Below are 18,999 nucleotides of genomic sequence, written 5' to 3'. Positions count from 1 at the left end.
TAGACTGCCTATTTCCTCTTCATTTGTTACGTCTGGTGGGTTTTTACCTTGCTCCTTCATCTGCTGTGTATTTCTCTGTCTTCTCATTTTGCTTAACTTACTGTGTTTCGGGTCTCCTTTCCGCAGGCTGCAGGTTTGTAGTTCCCATTGTTTTTGCTGTCTGCCCCCAGTGGGTAAGGTTGGTTTAGTGGGTTGTGTAGGCTTCCTGGTGGAGGGGACTAGTGCCTGTGTTCTGGTGTATGAGGCTGGATCTTGTCTTTCTGGTGGGCAGGACCACATCGTGTGGTTTGTTTAGTGGTGTCTGTGACCTTATTATGATTTTAGGCAGCCTCTCTGCTAATGGGTGGGGTTGTGTTCCTGTCTTGCTAGTTGTTTGGCCTACGGTGCCCAGCACTGGAGCTTGCTGGTCGTTGAGTGGACTGGGTCTTAGCGTTGAGTCGGAGATCTCTGGGAGAGCTCTAGCCAATTGATATTACGTGGGGCCAGGATGTCTCTGGTGTTCCTATATCCTGAATTCAGCTCTCCCACCTCAGAGGCTCAGGCCTGACACCTGGCCAGAGTATCAAGACCCTGTCAGCCACATGGCTTTTGGGAAGTCTGATGTCTTCTGCCAGCGTTCTGTCGATTTTCTGTAGGAGTTGTTCCACATGTAGATGTATTTTTGATGTATTTGTGAGGAGGAAGGTGATCGCCAAGTCTTACTCCTCCGCCATCTTGAAGGTCCTCCTAAAGGGTATTTTTTAAAGTTTAGTTTAAATATAGCAAAGATGCCCTGTGTGATTTCATTACCAGTGTTATTCAGCCAATGCTTTCTTCATAAATAGAAGTAAAATTCAATCTAGTCCTTGCTGAATTTTCATAAATTCTTAATTACTGGGATTCAAAATAATGAGGCCTCATTGCACATTTCTGAAGAAAGATTTTCAAATACTTTAATCTTTTCCTTCCTATGTTTATTTCTTAATCTCATGCTTTGGCACACCATGTGCCTTCAACTCCCACTGAAGCAGATAGCACCTTGAAAACCCACACAAAAATGTAAATCTGAGAAATAAATATGTGTGGTTGGTTTGAAAAGAGTAAGAATTAACATTTAAAGCAATGGTAATTTACTCTGATCTGTAATTTTGAGCTCCTATGCTGAAATTGCTCATTTGGAAATTACCAAGTGCTTGGGTCTCATTTGTGATCTTCTTCCTGCATACACCCAGCACACAGAGGAGTCGTAATGACTGGCTGAGTCACTGCTGCCATCTCCTCGAAGCGTGTTCTCCAAATGTCAATACCATTTTCTATGGTGCAGTGAAGAAGATTCCCAACCATAATCTGCTTAAAGTACAGGGTGAGCCTGAGGTGGCACAGTCTGCAAAGTGTTCAGAGGGCAGCACAATCATCCTCCATTCGCTACTCCTCCAGTAGTCAAATTATTAGGCCACAGATCATTTTGGTCTTGGAAAGCATCCGCATTACCCACTCCCATTAGTCATTACCTAAATACAAATGGAAAAACAATTTAAATTTAATGGGGCAAAAGGAGCTGCTTTTGACCATATCCCAATAAAATGATATCTATACCTGATGAAACTATACTCGGATTATGAATTCATACCAGAAGCAAAAATACAGACATGATGTAGCATTAGAGACATGAATACACTAAAAGACCAGTACATACGAAATCCTTGTGCTCTTTTGTGGTTCATACAGATATACTGTTCTTTCCAACTTCTCAAACCCTGACTCCAAAAAGGTTACCCAAAACTCAAGCATCAGATCTTTTCTCTTTCCCATGCAGCACAGATCCAGAGTGTTAGTAGTTAATAGCTGTCTGATATAAATTAACGAAAAAGGAACCAAGAATCTCTAATCAAATGAATTGAGAAAGGGGAAGAACTTAGGAAGACTTAATATGATTGAACTTTTTCATAATACTGTGAACAAAGAAACAGTATGACACCTTTGTTATAGACTGTTCTTGTCAGGTTTTCTGAGAGTTATGTTTCCTGGGAGATATAATTTACCTTGTTGGATAGTCATATCCATGTAAGGATAAGTCATATAATAATCAGCTTCTATCTCTACTAAAGCTATTTCTAATTCTGAATATTGTTGTTGTGAAGATGAAAGAAATGAGCTTCAACCGCAATAGGACGGACTGTGGCCAGAAATAAGAAAGAAGCTACTGGCATTCATTCCATAAATATTTTGACAATGCCTGTCAATGAAAACAATTAGGTACTATAATTCAGTTGTGACTGCTTAAGTACAGGCTTGATAAACACCTAGCCCGGTGCCCACAAGTTGAAGAACCTTCTTTCCTTTCAATCAGGATAGAGATGCCAACTGTCTGGAAGTTAATAAGGCTGAGGTTATGAGTAAGCCTGCTGTCCACAGTGGATAAGGTCCAAGGGGACCCAATAGACTGCGCATAAAAACTCAGTAGAACCTTTAATACCTATGGAAAGATTTTTAAAAGAAAAAATAATCAATGTAGCTGTCTTCCCTTCGTTCAGGATTTTCCATCCTCCAAGCGATTATGGAAGCAGCAGTGCAAAACAACTGGCAAGTGACAGCAAGGTCTGTGGGAAACATAAAGGACGTCCAAGAATTCAGGCGCATCATTGAAGAAATGGACAGGAGGCAGGAAAAGCGATACTTGATTGACTGCGAAGTTGAAAGGATTAACACAATTTTGGAACAGGTACGTTTGAGATTTATTCCACGCCCAGCCAACCTGTTAAATCATCAACCTGAGGCAGTTCCCATATCTGCTAATAAATTAAGTAGCCAACAGATTAAACTTGCCAACAGTTTTGATAGTCTCTCTATTCCTTTTTTCCTCCCCAGTGGCTGCAGAAAAGGAGAGAAATAAAAGAAAATCTAAGCTGTTGAAAATTGCATACCATGATTAATCTGGTAGTCTCTGCAATTTAATGCTACTTATCAGATAAACACACCCTTTCACACCTCTGTTTCATAGATAGCTGTCTATTTCAAACTAAACCCCTTCCTTTCAACACCTCCCTCCCAGCAAGGAACAGACAAGGGATTAGGCAGGGCAGAAGGGTAGGGTTTTTGTTTCAGGGGCCTAGTTGCAAAGTATCAGAGCAGTATTCACTAGGTTTGAATTTGTGGGTGTTTTGGAAGAATATCGCTCTGGTTTGAAAGAGAGAGCAAGAGAGAATGAATGGGAATATGTATATATATAATTGCAGACCATTTTTAAAGTAAGATGGCATATGAGAAAAAAATGTTTATGGTTTTTAAAATGTGAAAAAAAGTGAAAAAGCACCAGACTGGGGAAAAATACAATTCAATGGATCAAAATATATTCATTATTAATCTTGGATATTTAAATTTAAGACTGAAACATATAAGAAGAGTTGTTTTACCCTAAGCCAGATGGATATTCTGTTTGGAGTAAAGCGTCAAATAGAAATGTGGTGAAAGTTTATTATTTTCCTTAGAAGTCTCAGTTTGCCAGTTAATAACAAAGTGCCTATGCTGTCATAAACAAAACTGCAAGGGAAACATTTCCATTCTAATTCGATCCCAGTGTACCTAGGAGCCAAAAGAGCTTCAGAGATCGAAATTATAGTGAGCAGCCATTGCTTGGGAGAGCTGTTTTATAGCAAATTAAATATTAACAATTTGTCAGATATGCCCCCACAAGAAAAGAATACAAAGAAAAAAAAACAGCAGTAAGAAAAGTGAAGGGAGGGGATGAGAGAGAAGAAGAATGAGGAAGGAAGGGAGGAAGGGAGGAAGGAAGGAAGGAAGGAAGGAGGGAGGGAAGGAAGGAAGGAAGGAAGGAAGGAAGGAAGGAAGGAAGGAAGGAAGGAAGGAAGGAAGAAAGGAAGGAGGGAAGCACTGACTCTGCATCACAGAGATACAAAGCTGTCCCCATCTCTAGTGAATCACCTCACAAAAAATCTAGAGCACTAGCCTGGCTAAATCAAATTTCCCAACTAACATTCTCTTAAGCTCCCCCAATGATACACCCCTCCCTTCCAAAAGAAAAAAAAACTGTCTGATTTTCTTAGATCTTGAAAGTGAAGAATCAGGTCAGTGATGCTGGTGTATGTACTACATGCCCTCTAAAATTTTAAACCAAAATAGCCTCTTACTGGGTGACCTACTTAATAGCCTAAAGCAGAGGAACATCCTCCTTGTCATACTTTGTTTTCCTTCTTTTGTGCTACTGACTTAGGCTTCTTGAATAGTGTACACTCTTGATAACTCTTTGGGGTTTTATAGGACCTTATACTGGAGTCTGGAATTTTTCAGCATGACGTAGTAGAAAAATCAGTGGGTAGAGCTGTGAATTCGATATAGATGTGGGATCTTGAGAACTTAAAATATCTATGCCTCAGTTGTGTCATCTACATAATGGGAAATAAAATTTGCTCTTCCTCACATGATTGGTATAATTGCTTTGAGAAGCGTAAAATGCTATAGAAAAAAAATCATTATTACTAAATATTTTCAGGAAAACTAAACTAACATTATTCGAAAACCCCATCCTCTCTTTTTTTTTTAAAAAAAACATCTTTATTGGAGTATAATTGCTTTACAATGGTGTGTTAGTTTCTGCTTTATAACAAAGTGAATCAGTTATACATATACATATGTCCCCATATCTCTTCCCTCTTGTGTCTCCCTCCTTCCCATACTCCCTATCCCACCCCTCTAGGTGGTCACAAAGCACCAAGCTGATCTCCCTGTGCTATGCGGCTGCTTCCCACTAGCTATCTATTTTACGTTTGACAGTATACATATGTCCATTCCACTCTCTCGCTTTGTCCCAGCTTACCCTTCCCCCTCCCCATATCCTCAAGTCTATTCTCTAGTAGGTCTGTGTCTTTATTCCTTTCTTGCCCCTAGGTTCTTCATGACCTTTTTTTTTTTAGATTCCATATATATGTGTTGGCATACGGTATTTATTTTTCTCTTTCTGACTTACTTCACTCTGTATGACAGACTCTAGGTCCATCTACCTCACTACAAATAACTCAGTTTCGTTACTTTTTATGGCTGAGTAATATTCCATTGTATATATGTGCCACATCTTCTTTATCCATTCATCTGTCGATGGACACTTAGGTTGCTTCCATGTCCTGGCTACTGTAAATAGAGCTGCAATGAATATTTTGGTACATGACTCTTTTTGAAGTATGGTTTTCTCAGGGTATATGCCCAGTAGTGGGATTGCTGGGTCGTATGGTAGCTCTGTTTTTAGTTTTTTAAGGAACGTCCATACTGTTCTCCATAGTGGCTGTATCAATTTACATTCCCACCAACAGTGCAAGAGGGTTCCCTTTTCTCCACACCCAGCATTTATTGTTTGTAGGTTTTTTGATGATGGCCATTCTGACTGATGTGAGGTGATACCTCATTGTAGTTTTGATTTGCATTTCTCTAATGATTAGTGATGTTGAGCATCCTTTCATGTGTTTGTTGGCAACCTGTACATCTTCTTCACATAAATGTCTATTTAGGTCTTCTGCCCATTTTTGGATTGGGTTGTTTGTTTTTTTGATATTGAGCTGCATGAGCTGCTTGTAAATTTTGGAGATTAATCCTTTGTCAGTTGTTTTGTTTGAAAATATTTTCTCCCATTCTAAGGGTTGTCTTTTCATCTTGTTTATGGTTTCCTTTGCTGTGCAAAAGCTTTTAAGTTTCATTAGGTCCCATTTGTTCATTTTTGTTTTTATTTCCATTTCTCTAGGAGGTGGGTCAAAAACGATCTGGCTGTGATTTATATCACAGAGTGTTCTGCCTACGTTTTCCTCTAAGAGTTTTATAGTGTCTGGCCATACATTTAGGACTTTAATTCATTTTGAGTTTATTTTTGTGTACGGTGTTAGGGAGTGTCTACTGTCATTCTTTTACACATAGGTATCCAGTTTTCCCAGCACCACTTATTGAAGAGGCTGTCTTTCTCCACTGTATATTCTTGCTTCCTTTATCAAAGATAAGGTGACCTTATATGTGTGGGTTTATCTCTGGCCTTTCTATCCTGTTCCATTGATCTCTATTTCTGTTTTTCTGCCAGTACCATACTGTCTTGATTACTGTAGCTTTGTAGTATAGTCTGAAGTCAGGGAGCCTCCAGCTCTGTTTTTCTTTATTAAGATTGCTTTGGCTATTCTGGGTCTTTTGTATTTCCATACAAATTGTGAAATTTTTTGTTCTAGTTCTGTGAAAAATGCCAGTGGTAGTTTGATAGGGATTGCATTGAATCTGTACATTGCTTTGGGTAGTAGAGTCATTTTCATGATGTTGATTCTTCCAATCCAAGAACACGGTATATCTCTCCATCTGTTTGTATCATCTTTAATTTCTTTCACCAGTGTCTTATAATTTTCTGCATACAGGTCTTTTGTCTCCTTAGGTAGGTTTATTCCTAGATATTTTATTCTTTTTGTTGCAACGGTAAATGGGAGTGTTTTCTTAATTTCACTTTCAGATTTTTCATCATTAGTATACAGGAATGCAAGAGATTTCTGTGCCTTAATTTTGTATCCTGCTACTTTACCAAATTCATTGATTAGCTCTAGTAGTTTTCTGGTAGCATCTTTAGGATTCTCTACATATAGTATCATGTCATCTGCAAACAGTGACAGCTTTACTTCTTTTCCGATTTGGATTCCTTTTATTTCTTTTTCTTCTCTGATTGCTGTGGCTTAAACATCCAAAACTATGTTGAATAAGAGTGGTGAGAGTGGGCAACCTTGTCTTGTTCCTGATCTTAGTGGAAATGGTTTCAGTTTTTCACCATTGAGGACGATGTTGGCCGTGGGTTTGTCATATATGGCCTTTATTATGCTGAGGAAAGTTCCCTCTATGCCTACTTTCTGCAGGGTTTTTTATCATAAATGGGTGTTGAATTTTCTCGAAAGATTTCTCTGCATCTATTGAGATGATCATATGGTTTTTCTCCTTCAATTTGTTAATATGGTGTATCACGTTGATTGATTTGTGTACACTGAAGAATCCTTGCATTCCTGGGATAAACCCCACTTGATCATGGTGTATGATCCTTTTAATGTGCTGTTGGATTCTGTTTGCTAGTATTTTGTTGAGGATTTTTCATCTATGTTCATCAGAGATCTTGGCCTGTAATTTTCTTTCCTTGTGATATCTTTTTCTGGTTTTGGTATCAGGGTGATGGAGGCCTTATAGAATGAGTTTGGGAGTGTTCCTCCCTTTGCTATATTTCGGAAGAGTTTGAGAAGGATAGGTGTTAGCTCTTCTGTAAATGTTTGATAGAATTCGCCTGTGAAGCCACCTGGTCCTGGGGTTTTGTTTGTTGGAAGATGTTTAATCACAGTTTCAATTTCAGTGCTTGTGATTGGTCTGTTTATAGTTTCTATTTCTTCCTGTTCAGTCTTGGAAGGTTGTGCTTTTCTAAGAATTTGTCCATTTCTTCCAGGTTGTCCATTTTATTGGCATAGAGTTGCTTGTAGTAATCTCGCATGATCCTTTGTATTTCTGCACTGTCAGTTGTTACTTCTCCTTTTTCATTTCTAATTCTTGATTTGAGTCTTCTCCCTTTTATTCTTGATGAGTCTGGCTACTGGTTTATCAATTGTCTTTATCTTCTCAAAGAACCAGCTTTTAGTTTTACTGATGTTTGCTATTGTTTCCTCATTTCTTTTTCATTTATTTCTGATCTGATCTTTATGATTTCTTTCCTTCTGCTAACTTTGGTGTTTTTTTGTTCTTCTTTCTCTAATTGCTTTAGGTGTAAGGTTAGGTCATTTATTTGAGATGTTTCTTGTTTCTTGAGGTAGGATTGTATTGCTATAAAATTCCCTCTTAGAACTGCTTTTGCTGCATCCCATAGGTTTTGGGTCATCGTGTTTTCATTGTCATTTGTTTCGAGGTAATTTTTGATTTCCTCTTTGATTTCCTCAGTAATCTCTTCGTTATTAAGTAGTATATTGTTTAGCCTCCATGTATTTGTATTTTTTACAGATTTTTTCCTGAAATTGATATCTAGTCTCATAGCGTTGTGGTCGGAAAAGATACTTGATATGATTTCAATTTTCTTAAATTTACCAAGGCTTGATTTGTGACCCAAGATATGATCTATCCTGGAGAATGTTCCATGAGCACTTGAGAAGAATGATTATTCTGTTGTTTTTGGATGGAATGTCCTATAAATATCAATTAAGTCCATCTTGTTTAATGTATCATTTAAAGCTTGTGTTTCCTTACTTATTTTCATTTTGGATGATCTGTCCATTGGTGAAAGTGGGGTGTTAAAGTCCCCTACTATGATTGTGTTACCGTCGATTTCCCCTTTTATGGCTGTTAGCATTTGCCTTATGTATTGAGGTGCTCCTATGTTGGGTGGATAAATATTTACAATTGTTATATCTTCTTCTTGGATCCATCCCTTGATCATTATGTATGTCCTTCTTTGTCTCTTGTAATAGTCTTTATTTTAAAGTCTATTTTGTCTGATATGAGAATTGCTACTCCAGCTTTCTTTTGATTTCCATTTGCATGGAATATCTTTTTCCATCCCCCTCACTTTCAGTCTGTATGTGTCCCTAGGTCTGAAGTGGGTTTCTTGTAGATAGCATATATACCGGTCTTGTTTTTGTATCCATTCAGCCAGTCTATGTCTTTTGGTTGGAGCTTTTAGTCCATTTACATTTAAGGTAATTATCGATATGTATGTTCCTATTACCATTTTCTTAATTGTTTTGCATTTGTTATTGTAGGTCTTTTCCTTCTCTTGTTTCTCCTGCCTAGAGAAGTTCCTTTAGCATTTGTTGTAAAGCTGGTTTAGTGGTGCTGAATTCTCTTAGCTTTTGCTTGTCTGTAAAGTTTTTAATATCTCCATTGAATCTGAACGAGATCCTTGCTGGGTAGAGTAATCTTGGTTGTAGGTTTTTCTCCTTCATCACTTTAAATATGTCCTGCCACTCCCTTCTGGCTTGCAGAGTTTCTGCTGAAAGGTCAGCTGTTAACCTTACGGGGATTCCCTTGTGTGTTATTTGTTGTTTTTCCCTTGCTGCTTTTAATATTTCTTCTTTGTATTTAATTTTTGATAGTTTGATTAATATGTGTCTTGGTGTGTTTCTCCTTCAATTTATCCTGTATGGGACTCTCTGTGCTTCCTGGACTTGACTATTTCCTTTCCCACATTTGGGAAGTTTTCAACTATAATCTCTTCAAATATTTTCTCAGACCGTTTCTTTTTCTCTTTTTCTTCTGGGACCCCTATAATTCGAATGTTTGTGCATTTAATGTTGTCCCAGAGGTCTCTGAGAATGTCCTCAATTCTTTTCATTCTTTTTTCTTTATTCTGCTCTGCAGTAGTTATTTCCACTCTTTTATCTTCCAGGTCACTTATCCATTCTTCTGCCTCAGTAATTCTACTACTGGTCCCTTCTGGAGAATTTTTAATTTCATTTATTGTGTTGTTCATCACTGTTTGTTTGCTCTTTAGTTCTTCTAGGTCCTTGTTGAACGTTTCTTGTATTTTCTCCATCCTATTTCCAAGATTTGGGATCATCTTTACTATCATTACTCTGAATTCTTTTTCAGGTAGACTGCCTATTTCCTCTTCATTTGTTAGGTCTGGTGGGTTTTTATCTTGCTCCTTCATCTGCTGTGTGTTTTTCTGTCTTCTCATTTTGCTTATCTTACTGTGTTTGGGGTCTCCTTTTCGCAGGCTGAAGGTTCGTTGTTCCCATTGTTTTTGGTGTCTGTCCCCAGTGGCTACGGTTGGTTCAGTGGGTTGTGTAGGCTTCCTGGTAGAGGGGACTAATGCCTGTGTTCTGGTGGATGAGGCTGGATCTTGTCTCTCTGCTGGGCAGGTCCACGTCTGGTGGTGTGTTTTGGGGTGTCTGTGACCTTATTATGATTTTAGGCAGCGTCTCTGCTAATGGATGGGGTTGTGTTCCTGTCTTGCTATTTGTTTGGCATAGGGTGTCCAGCACTGTAGCTTGCTGGTCCTTGAGTGAAGCTGGGTATTTGCGTTGAGATGGAGATCTCTGGGAGACTTTCACTGTTTGATATTATGTGGAGCTGGGAGGTCTCTTGTGGACCAGTGTCCTGAACTTGGCTCTCCCACTTCAGAGGCACAGCACTGACACCTGGCTGGAGCAGCAAGAGCCTGTCCTCCACATGGCTCAGAATAAAAGGGAGAAAAAAAAGAAGGAAAGAAAGAAAGAAAGAGGAAGATAAAATAAAGTAAAATAAAATAAAGTTATTAAAATAAAAAATAATTATTAAAAAATTTAAGTAATAAGAAAAAGAAAGAAGAGAGCAACCAAACCAAAAATCAAATCCACCAATGATAACAAGTGCTAAAAACTATACCAAACAAAAAACCAAAAAACAAAAAACAAAAAACGGACAGACAGAACCCTAGGACAAAAGGTAAAAGCAAAGCTATACAGACAAAATCTCTCACAGAAGTATACACATACACACTCACAAAAAGAGAAAAAAGGGGGGAGAATCTATATATCTTTGCTCCCAAAGTCCCCCTCCTCAATTTGGGATGATTCTTTGTCTATTCATGTATTCCACAGATGCAGGGTGCATCAAGTTCATTGTGGAGCTTTAATCCGCTGCTTCTGAGGCTGCTGGGAGAGATTTCCCTTTCTCTTCTTTGTTCTCACAGCTCCCAGGGGCTCAGCTTTGGATTTGGCCCCGCCTCTGCGCGTAGGTCGCCGGAGGGCGTCTGTTCTTCGCTCAGACAGGACGGGGTTAAAGGAGCCGCTGATTCGGGGGCTGTGGCTCACTCAGGCCGGGGGGAGGGAGGGGCACGGAGTGCGGGGCGAGCCTGCGGCGGCAGAGGCCGGCGTGACGTTGCACCAGCCTGAGGCGCACCGTGCGTTCTCCCGGGGAAGTTGTCCCTGGATCACGGGACCCTGGCAGTGGCGGGCTGCACAGGCTGCCGGGAGGGCGGTTGTGGAGAGTGACCTGTGCTCGCACACAGGCTTCTTGGTGGCGGCAGCAGCAGCCTTAGCGTCTCATGCCAGTCTCTGGGGTCCGCGCCGATAGTCGCGGCTCGCGCCCGTCTCTGGAGCTCCTTTAAGCAGCGCTCTTAATCCCCTCTTCCCAGGTACGTGGGGAGTTTCTTGCCTTTTGGGAGGTCTGAGGTCTTCTGCCAGCTTTCAGTAGGTGTTCTGTAGGAGATGTTCCACATGTAGATGTATTTCTGATGTATTTGTGGGGAGGAAGTTGATCTCCACGTCTTACTCTTCCACCATCTTGAAGCTAACTCCCTGTCCTCTCTTTTAATGTCTCACTATCTTCCCTTCTTCCGTATGCACATTCACAGCATCTCTCATAATACTTTCTATACAATTTTTCAGGGAACATTGTTCAAAGAAAAGTTTTAACAACATTCAATTATGGCTAGAGAGTTACTTTCACTTATTCTTTCCCCTCTTTCAAAAAACTGTCATAAAACTATCTACTCATGATTGCTTTCTTCACCATTTAAGGAATTTCTACTAGGCCATTAAGTACTGTGAGGTAGGAATCATGTTTGTCTTGTTCACTACTGTATATTCAGTGTCCAGTAGGGTACCTGGCACACCGTGTTGGATGGAAAGATGGATGGGTGGATGAATGGCTAGATGGACGATTATTGAACGAGCACACTTCAGTAAGTTCTACTGTGATTTTGCTGTGCTTCCATCAAGAGGCAAAATGGTGCCTACCGCCACATGATGTGATTATTAAAGTACACATTTTCTCAAAGGTTTAAGATGGTAGCTCTGTGCTCAAGCTTGTTCTGATATCATGAATTTGCCAAAATTTATTTCTTTATATAAAAATAGATTTCTCACTAAATGAATTATTAAAAGCAACAAATTCAACATAATATTTCTTTAGAGTAAACTTTTTTTTAAATAAATTGACTACTAAGATACAGAGATACCCACTTTTTCTTATTGGTTCCCAACCATTCTTGACAAACATCGTAATTCACTCTACAGATTCTAGTTAGAAAGATAACATTTATAACTCAAATAGTATCAAGTCCTCCCCCAAAATGCTCCCATCCTCCAAAGGTATTTTCAACTTTGAGTTTATTTTCATGGAAGGCAACGTCTATAGTCTCCCATAAAATGATACTTCGTGCAACTATTTGAGGTAGAAGAACCTGTTACACCACTACAACCCTATTCCCTATAGATGAGATTTTGGCATAAAGTAAATTCATATTGTATTCTATATCTAATGGTGTTAATGCAAAGACCTCAATATGGTACAATTTTTCAAATATAAGCAGGTTTTCAATATACTACTATATAGCATAACCTCCCCATTTCATGATTTAAGTTCTAATTTTCGCTATGAATGTTCAAACATTTATGAGGTAAATCAAAATTATTCCAATGTTTCTTTCCAAAGCTCTTTTTTTTTAAAATCTCTTTCAACTCTTCAGACCGCAGCCGGAAAAAGATTCAATTAGGTGCTATTCTGTCTTTAATATTTCTCCTTAACAGTTAATCTATGAGGAAAGTATTCCAAACTTATAGCTGCAAGAATTAACACACAAAAGGGCAGAGCTAGAGACAGTTGAAACCATGAAGGGTTGTCAGAACTCATAGAGAATATTTAGAAACTGCAGATCTTGAATCCAAGAATTAAGAGCACTTTCCATAGGAAGATTTAGGTGTCCTAGGAAGAATGAACCATTGACCTGACCTGATACAGCATTCCTATTACTGTGTTGTATTCATGAGGCCCCCCACTGGTGGACAGCTGCCCTTCTTCAATGACCAACCTAAACATTCACTTTTGAAAAAGTTGCCTCTCATAGAGTTATCTACCCATGACTGAATAGATCCCCCATCCCAGTGGTGTGTCTACCTGTGGACTGCTTTTGAAGGTCAGGCCCCATAAAATGAATGTCTCTGTTGGATGTTTAATATTTATCTGCATGGATTCTGTCACTTACTAGCTGTGTGACCTAGAGCCAGTTACTTAACTCTCTGAGCCTCCATTTCCTGGTTGTAAAATGGAAATGTTAACTGTACCTCAGTGAGTTAATATATGCAAAGCATTCAGAAAATTTCCTGACACATAGTGTTTACATCGTGCTTTGATGCTAAACAAAGGGTTTTCACATAGATTATTTCATTTGAGCCTCACTATGGGAGGCAGGCAGGGCAGATGTGTTTATCCTAAATTTACAGATGATAAATTGATGGATAAATTGATGCTTAGAGACATTTAGATGATTTGTCCAAATGTGGCTCTCTGCCCAATCCTAGTAAGTGGCAGAGCAAGGACGAAACTCAAGTCTTCTGACTCCTAGTCCAGTGCTCTTACGCCTGCACTAAACCATCTTCCTTAATTTTAAGTCATTTATTAAATATTTAGCCAATGCCAAACCCTAGATTAGGCCCGTTCATCAGGTTACATCTTAGAACAATTGAAAAGCGATTGGACAAGATCCTGAGAAGCTCAGCAAAAAACGATAAAAGCATTAGAAAATAGGGCCTATGAGGAAAGGCTAAATGAGCTGGCGTTGTTTACCCTGGTGAAAGAGACCCAAGAGGCAGTTTAATTACTATCCTCAAGTATAAAGAGTTATCATAAAGAGAGCACTGACCAACCGTTCTGCAGGCCTGAGGACCGTACCAGAGCAAATAAGCTTAACTAGACTAGGGAGAGTGTCAGCATCAGAAAGTACTCATTACAGGAGAGAGGAAACTGGAGGAAAGTAAAAGCTCACCAGCTAGGGACGAAATGAGAGTGGCATGGACATATACACACTACCAAACGTAAAACAGATAGCTAGTGGGAAGCAGCCGCATAGCACAGGGAGATCAGCTCGGTGCTTTGTGACCACCTAGAGGGGTGGGATAGGGAGGGTGGGAGGGAGATGCAAGAGGGAGGGGATATGGGGATATATGTATACATATCGCTGATTCACTTTGTTATACAGCAGAAACTAACACAACATTGTAAAGCAATTATACTCCAATAAGGATGTTAAAAAAAAAAAATCTCACCAGCTAGGGCTATATGAATGTGAGGCCATTCTGAATTAGAATAGTCAGTTCTAGAATAGTTTTAAGATTGTTTTCAGGAATATACAAGTATTCCAAGTTAATCCTCTGTGTTGATAAGTAAATATCCTTATAGAAGACTTATTTTATTAAATAGGTAACAATATTTCCTAATTGCCTATTCATTGGATATCTTTTCCCTGTTTTTTTTTTTTTTTTTGGCCTCACCATGCAGCATGTGGGATCTTAGTTCCCCCACCAGGGCCAGGGATTGAACCCGTGCACCCCACCCTCACCCCCGCGCCTGCAGTGGAAGCGCAGTGTCTTAACCACTGGACCACCAGGGAAGTCCCCCCCTTCGGTCTTTACCATGTTTTTATTTTTTCCATAGATAATTCAAAGGTAAATCTCAGCATAGCCCCTGCTTGAATTATAGCATATGCAAACTTAATGGAGTCCAAACCAATATGTTTCAATGTGCTGTGCAGAAAAAATATAGAAAGTCTGATTTCCCCCAGAAATATTTCGAGCTAAAATCACCTCCTCATGGAAAGTAGTGCTTCTTAAGGACAGAATCCTGAAGCAGGTCAATCTCTTAAGTTCCTTTCATTGGACCTTGACTGTCACTTCAAAAACAGTCATTTTAAGAAACGAAACATCCAAGTTAGTAAGTCAAGTTTCTAAAGATAACAGTTTAAACAAGATGAACAATATTAGGGGCCCTTGTAAAGTATAAGGCTATAACACAAAGGACACACTGCTCACTCCAAAATATGCCTAGCCCTTTTGGTCACTTACAGCACTGTCGCCAATGGCTAGACGTCAGTCAAGTGAAATAAAAACGTTAGAGGCTTATGTCGTCTCCTTGCTTCACCCTCCACTCAGCACATACTGGCACTGTCCAGTTCCTCTCCCCTTTTTGCTCCCACTCTGTCTCAGCCCTTACTCTCAACGATCCTTGTGCAACATTGAGCTGACTTGCCAGTCCATATGACGGTTTGAGGGTATCATCTTCTCTTCTTGGAACGTTGTGTGGTATGGTTGAATAAACATAAACTTGGGAATCAAACAGACGTGACTTCAAATCCTAGCTCCCTCACCTCCCTGTTGCATGACATTGAGGAAAGTGACAATTTTTTGAGGCTCAATTTTCTCATCTTAAAAGACTATTCCACTACCTTCCCTTCATGGGATCCTCATGAATTGGGAGGCTCAAACAAGGTAGCATGGGGAGAGCACCTGGCACAGTGCTTGGCACCCAGTAGGCACTTAATAACTGGTAACCATAGCTATTTGCTCATGAGTGGTAGGTTTTTGTGCTTATGAAGATGAGTTATTTAGGGACTGCTGTTCAAGAACAGTGTCCTCATGGATCTTCCAAGATATCAGCTCAGTCTAAGGTCTTATCATGAGAACAAAGTCTAAGACTTGAGCTATGCTGAGTTCTCACTAATATGTTTAGCATGCTAGACAACCTGGTTTTTCTCCAGTGTAATAATGGGTAAGACACATTGATTGATAAGCCCAAGGACTATCTGAGAATTAACCAGATTTTTCAGCGTCACTTAAAATAATTAAAGACACTACAGCCTTGAGCTACATATGACAACTGGGTATTTTTAATAACAAGTATGTATTAAGTGCTTACAATGTTCCAGATACTATTTTAATCAATGTGGGCGGATACGGGCCCATTTCTATATCTCATGTGAGTTAATCCTCATATTAGCCCTAAAAGGCAGATGGGAATATTATCTCCATTTAACAGATGGAGGAATTGAGACTTAGAGGTCATACGGCTAATAATTGGTGGAGCTAGAGTTTGAACCCAGGGAAGCCGGCTCCAAATGCTGTTAATCACTAGACTCCTCAGCCCTGCATCTGACAGAGGCTTTCAATCGGAATGGATTCAGCAGAGGTGATAAGAGATAAGCGTCCTGATGAAACCTGGAGCAGCTGCTCTGTTTACAACAAGCATTGTTAGACAACAAGAATTTCACAGATGTTTTCTCCGCTTGACATATTCCATTAACACACGGAATTGAAAATGTGCCCCTTAAACCCACCCAGGTTCATTCACTTGTGGCTTGAAAACAATCTAACTGCAAGGGGCCCCACAGGAGTAGGAGTAAGTTGAGAGGGTGCTTTCTCAGAGTGATATGTACGTACACCTAGAATTTCCATCCGCGTGCGTTCATTCTCAGATAAAGAACCACAATCTTCATGATTTTACCGAAAACTGCCCTAGGGGTTGCGCATTTCCTCCTTCCCTTACTAGGGAATAACTTGAAGGTAACTGGCAAAGTCCGGAAGGTACAACTCCCCTTCCCTCCATTAACTCCTGGAAAAGCAAGCCTAAAATAAGACTGGTTCTGGAAAAGCATAAATGCCCATAGGGTAAGTATTTGGGGCGGGTGCTCAGCTTTTCTGGGCCACTAGACTTGAGCACCCAGTATCACCCTTAAACCCAGGTGATAAGGACTACCGCCTCGAGCTCCACGCTTCAGAGGGCCCCTGATATCATAAACACTGGAACGCAAAGACTTTTTTTTCTTTTTGGTCTTCAGAGTTTTTGAAAGGTTAGTAGCTGGTTGAACATCATGGGGAGAAAGAAAAAGGACACATAAGCCAAACTGGGCTCCCAGATCAGAGCAAAAAGGCACATGGGGTCAAGGGCAGGGGCAGTGAAGGAGAAAATGACAACTCATGCCACAGGAAACCAGAGAAAAATGGCTAATTTTGTTTAAAATTGGCCTCCCCAAATCCCTCTAAGTGAAGGGGTCTGGCAGATACGTTTTTCCAGATAACTGCACTCCCTCCCTGTATACTACTTGAATGAGAGTTTGGGCAGACACGTAGAATTGCTCGGCAACTCCAAGTCAGAAAAGTGAGCCGTTGGGATTGGGGAACTTACTGTCCTTGGCTTCTTGGAGAACTTGACAGGTCCACCCCATCCTGCTTTCAGGTAGATCCAGTGTCCACCCAGGAGTTCTGAGCCCTGGGCCCAGCTTCCACCCCACCCTGCCCTACCCTGCCCCAACAGGGTATATGAGCTAGAGAATCTCACGTGTGTGTCCTCAGGAAAATGAAACTCAAGAACTGAGAGACTGATTTCCCATAAGTGCCTAATTTACAGACCTCCAAGCCTTATCTCCCGACAACGAGCTTCCGCCAAGGATCTCCTACCGTCCTCAAGCCAGTGAACTTACTGCTTGTGCTCTGGTTGGACAAGTTCCCCTCTTGTGCTCCCCTCTTTGTTCTCCTTGCCCATAAATGCAGCCCACCCCAAACCCTCAACAGAGTCCTCTGTAGCTTGCTACAGTTTGTATTTCCTGAACTGCAGTTTCTCTACTATTTCCAAAGAAACTCAATTTCTCGTAGTTTGAGCTTACCTCAGTTTATCTCTTTAGTTAGGTTGACAGGTGGATACACAGACCAGGCCAAGGCATATCTTGCTTTTGGACTTTGTAACATTTAGGTGTGTGGTATGCAGTCCTCCATTTGTACTCTTGCTGTGGGCCCCCAAAATGTTAGGGGTGAGCCTGCTCCTGTCTCTCTCATGGCCTAAGAACATAAATGCCCCTGTCAAAATGTCCAATTTATTCCTGGAGAGTAGGTTTTTTCTGAATAGTCTCATTCAGTGTGAACGTAGCTCTTCCAATCACCTATCGTGATGTTTGCCTGGTGAGGCAGGGTTGAGGAGGGTGCTTCTGCACAGTAATGGAATCTCTGACTAGCTTAAATGCTAGGGAAAGTTAATCAAGTATCTGGTAGAACTGGGATAGCGAGTGAACCGGGAGATTTTTATCCTACTTCTCTCTCTCAGGGGTGGGTACAAGCTCCTCCAGAGAATCTTCCCGATGCTCTTGCATTTTTTGCTTTATTCCATAGATATTCCCTTTCACCCTACCCAAAGTCAAAAAAAGAAGATGGACATGGTTAGGGGACATGGTTAGGATAAATTAGAGGTCTGAAGGGGCAGCGACAGAGAAGTAAGTTACTCAGATTTCTCCTCCTCCTTTCTGTGCCCATCGCCACAACCCACCATATGTCTGGTCAGATCCTTTTCAACACTAGAGGTTGTCTAAGAAAGATTCTCTATACTTAGCATTCCAAAGTTCTTCTAGAGACCTGCTTTCAGAGGCATGGTTAGAAGCTGAGACTTAAACACTTTTCCACCACCACGTAGTAGTGGCTCTATACTTCACACTTAGGTCTGTGTGCTCCACGATAGTCACATTATATGGTGGGCTGCATACTAGATAGGAGACAGTACAGCTACACTGGAGACCCCCTGAACCAAAGCAGGATGCCATTTATTTACCAGCCTGTGTCTACAGGTGGACTGAAGGAGACGTCTTTCAGAATCTTCAAAAGACAAACACAGGTAGGGGATTTGGCAGGTGTTACTTACCTGGATTTCAAAGGGCAATCTGAGGCCATACCCGCATGACAGAGAAACAAGATGCCATACAGAGTAGGACCTCTTGGAGTGGATAAAATTGCCTAGCCACCTAAGAAATCACTGCATAATCACGAAAGAGGCAACTCACGAAAAAGAAGGAAGGCAAAGGTATCAGACCTCTAGAACAGGTATTATAATTTACAGGGAAAATTCCCCAGACAAGGGCCAGTCAACTGTTCTGAGATTAACATCACACAAGGGCTTATATTCAGAGTACTATACTGGGCACTATTAGGAGAAACAAAATTTCTCGTTCTTTCTTCCCTTTTTAAAATTTGTAACAGCCCCTAGCAAGGTGAATCAAGTTAGAGAACAACACCTCACCAAATGTAAAATAATATAATCAAGTCTAGGTACATACATGCTGTAGAATAAAAGGAATCAGAAAAGCCTGCAGCTTATTTTTGTACATGAGTAAACTAATCATGAAATCATAAAATGTGAGGTCAAAGGCTTTCTAAGACCTATGCCTCTCCATCTTCTTCTCCCAGGCACACGTTCAGGCCCATATGTAAAAAAAGAGATCCCATTCCT

At 40.4% G+C, this 18,999-nt stretch overlaps 1 protein-coding gene across 2 annotated transcripts in view; it reads left to right on the top strand.

Moving 5' to 3' along the window:
- The window catches only part of GRIA3 (glutamate ionotropic receptor AMPA type subunit 3), a 291,796-nt gene that overhangs the window by 139,015 nt on the left and 133,782 nt on the right, over positions 1 to 18,999 (top strand). For both annotated transcript variants that reach the window (XM_073799616.1, XM_073799615.1), the window contains exon 4: positions 2,514 to 2,701. In XM_073799616.1, the coding sequence (XP_073655717.1) occupies positions 2,514 to 2,701 (188 nt within the window). The remainder of the gene's footprint in view (positions 1 to 2,513; positions 2,702 to 18,999) is intronic.

Source organism: Tursiops truncatus, chromosome X, assembly GCF_011762595.2.
Source record: "Tursiops truncatus isolate mTurTru1 chromosome X, mTurTru1.mat.Y, whole genome shotgun sequence".
Lineage (NCBI taxonomy): Eukaryota > Metazoa > Chordata > Mammalia > Artiodactyla > Delphinidae > Tursiops > Tursiops truncatus.
Note: the sequence above shows the minus strand (reverse complement) of the source record. Positions and strands in the feature narration are given on the sequence as shown.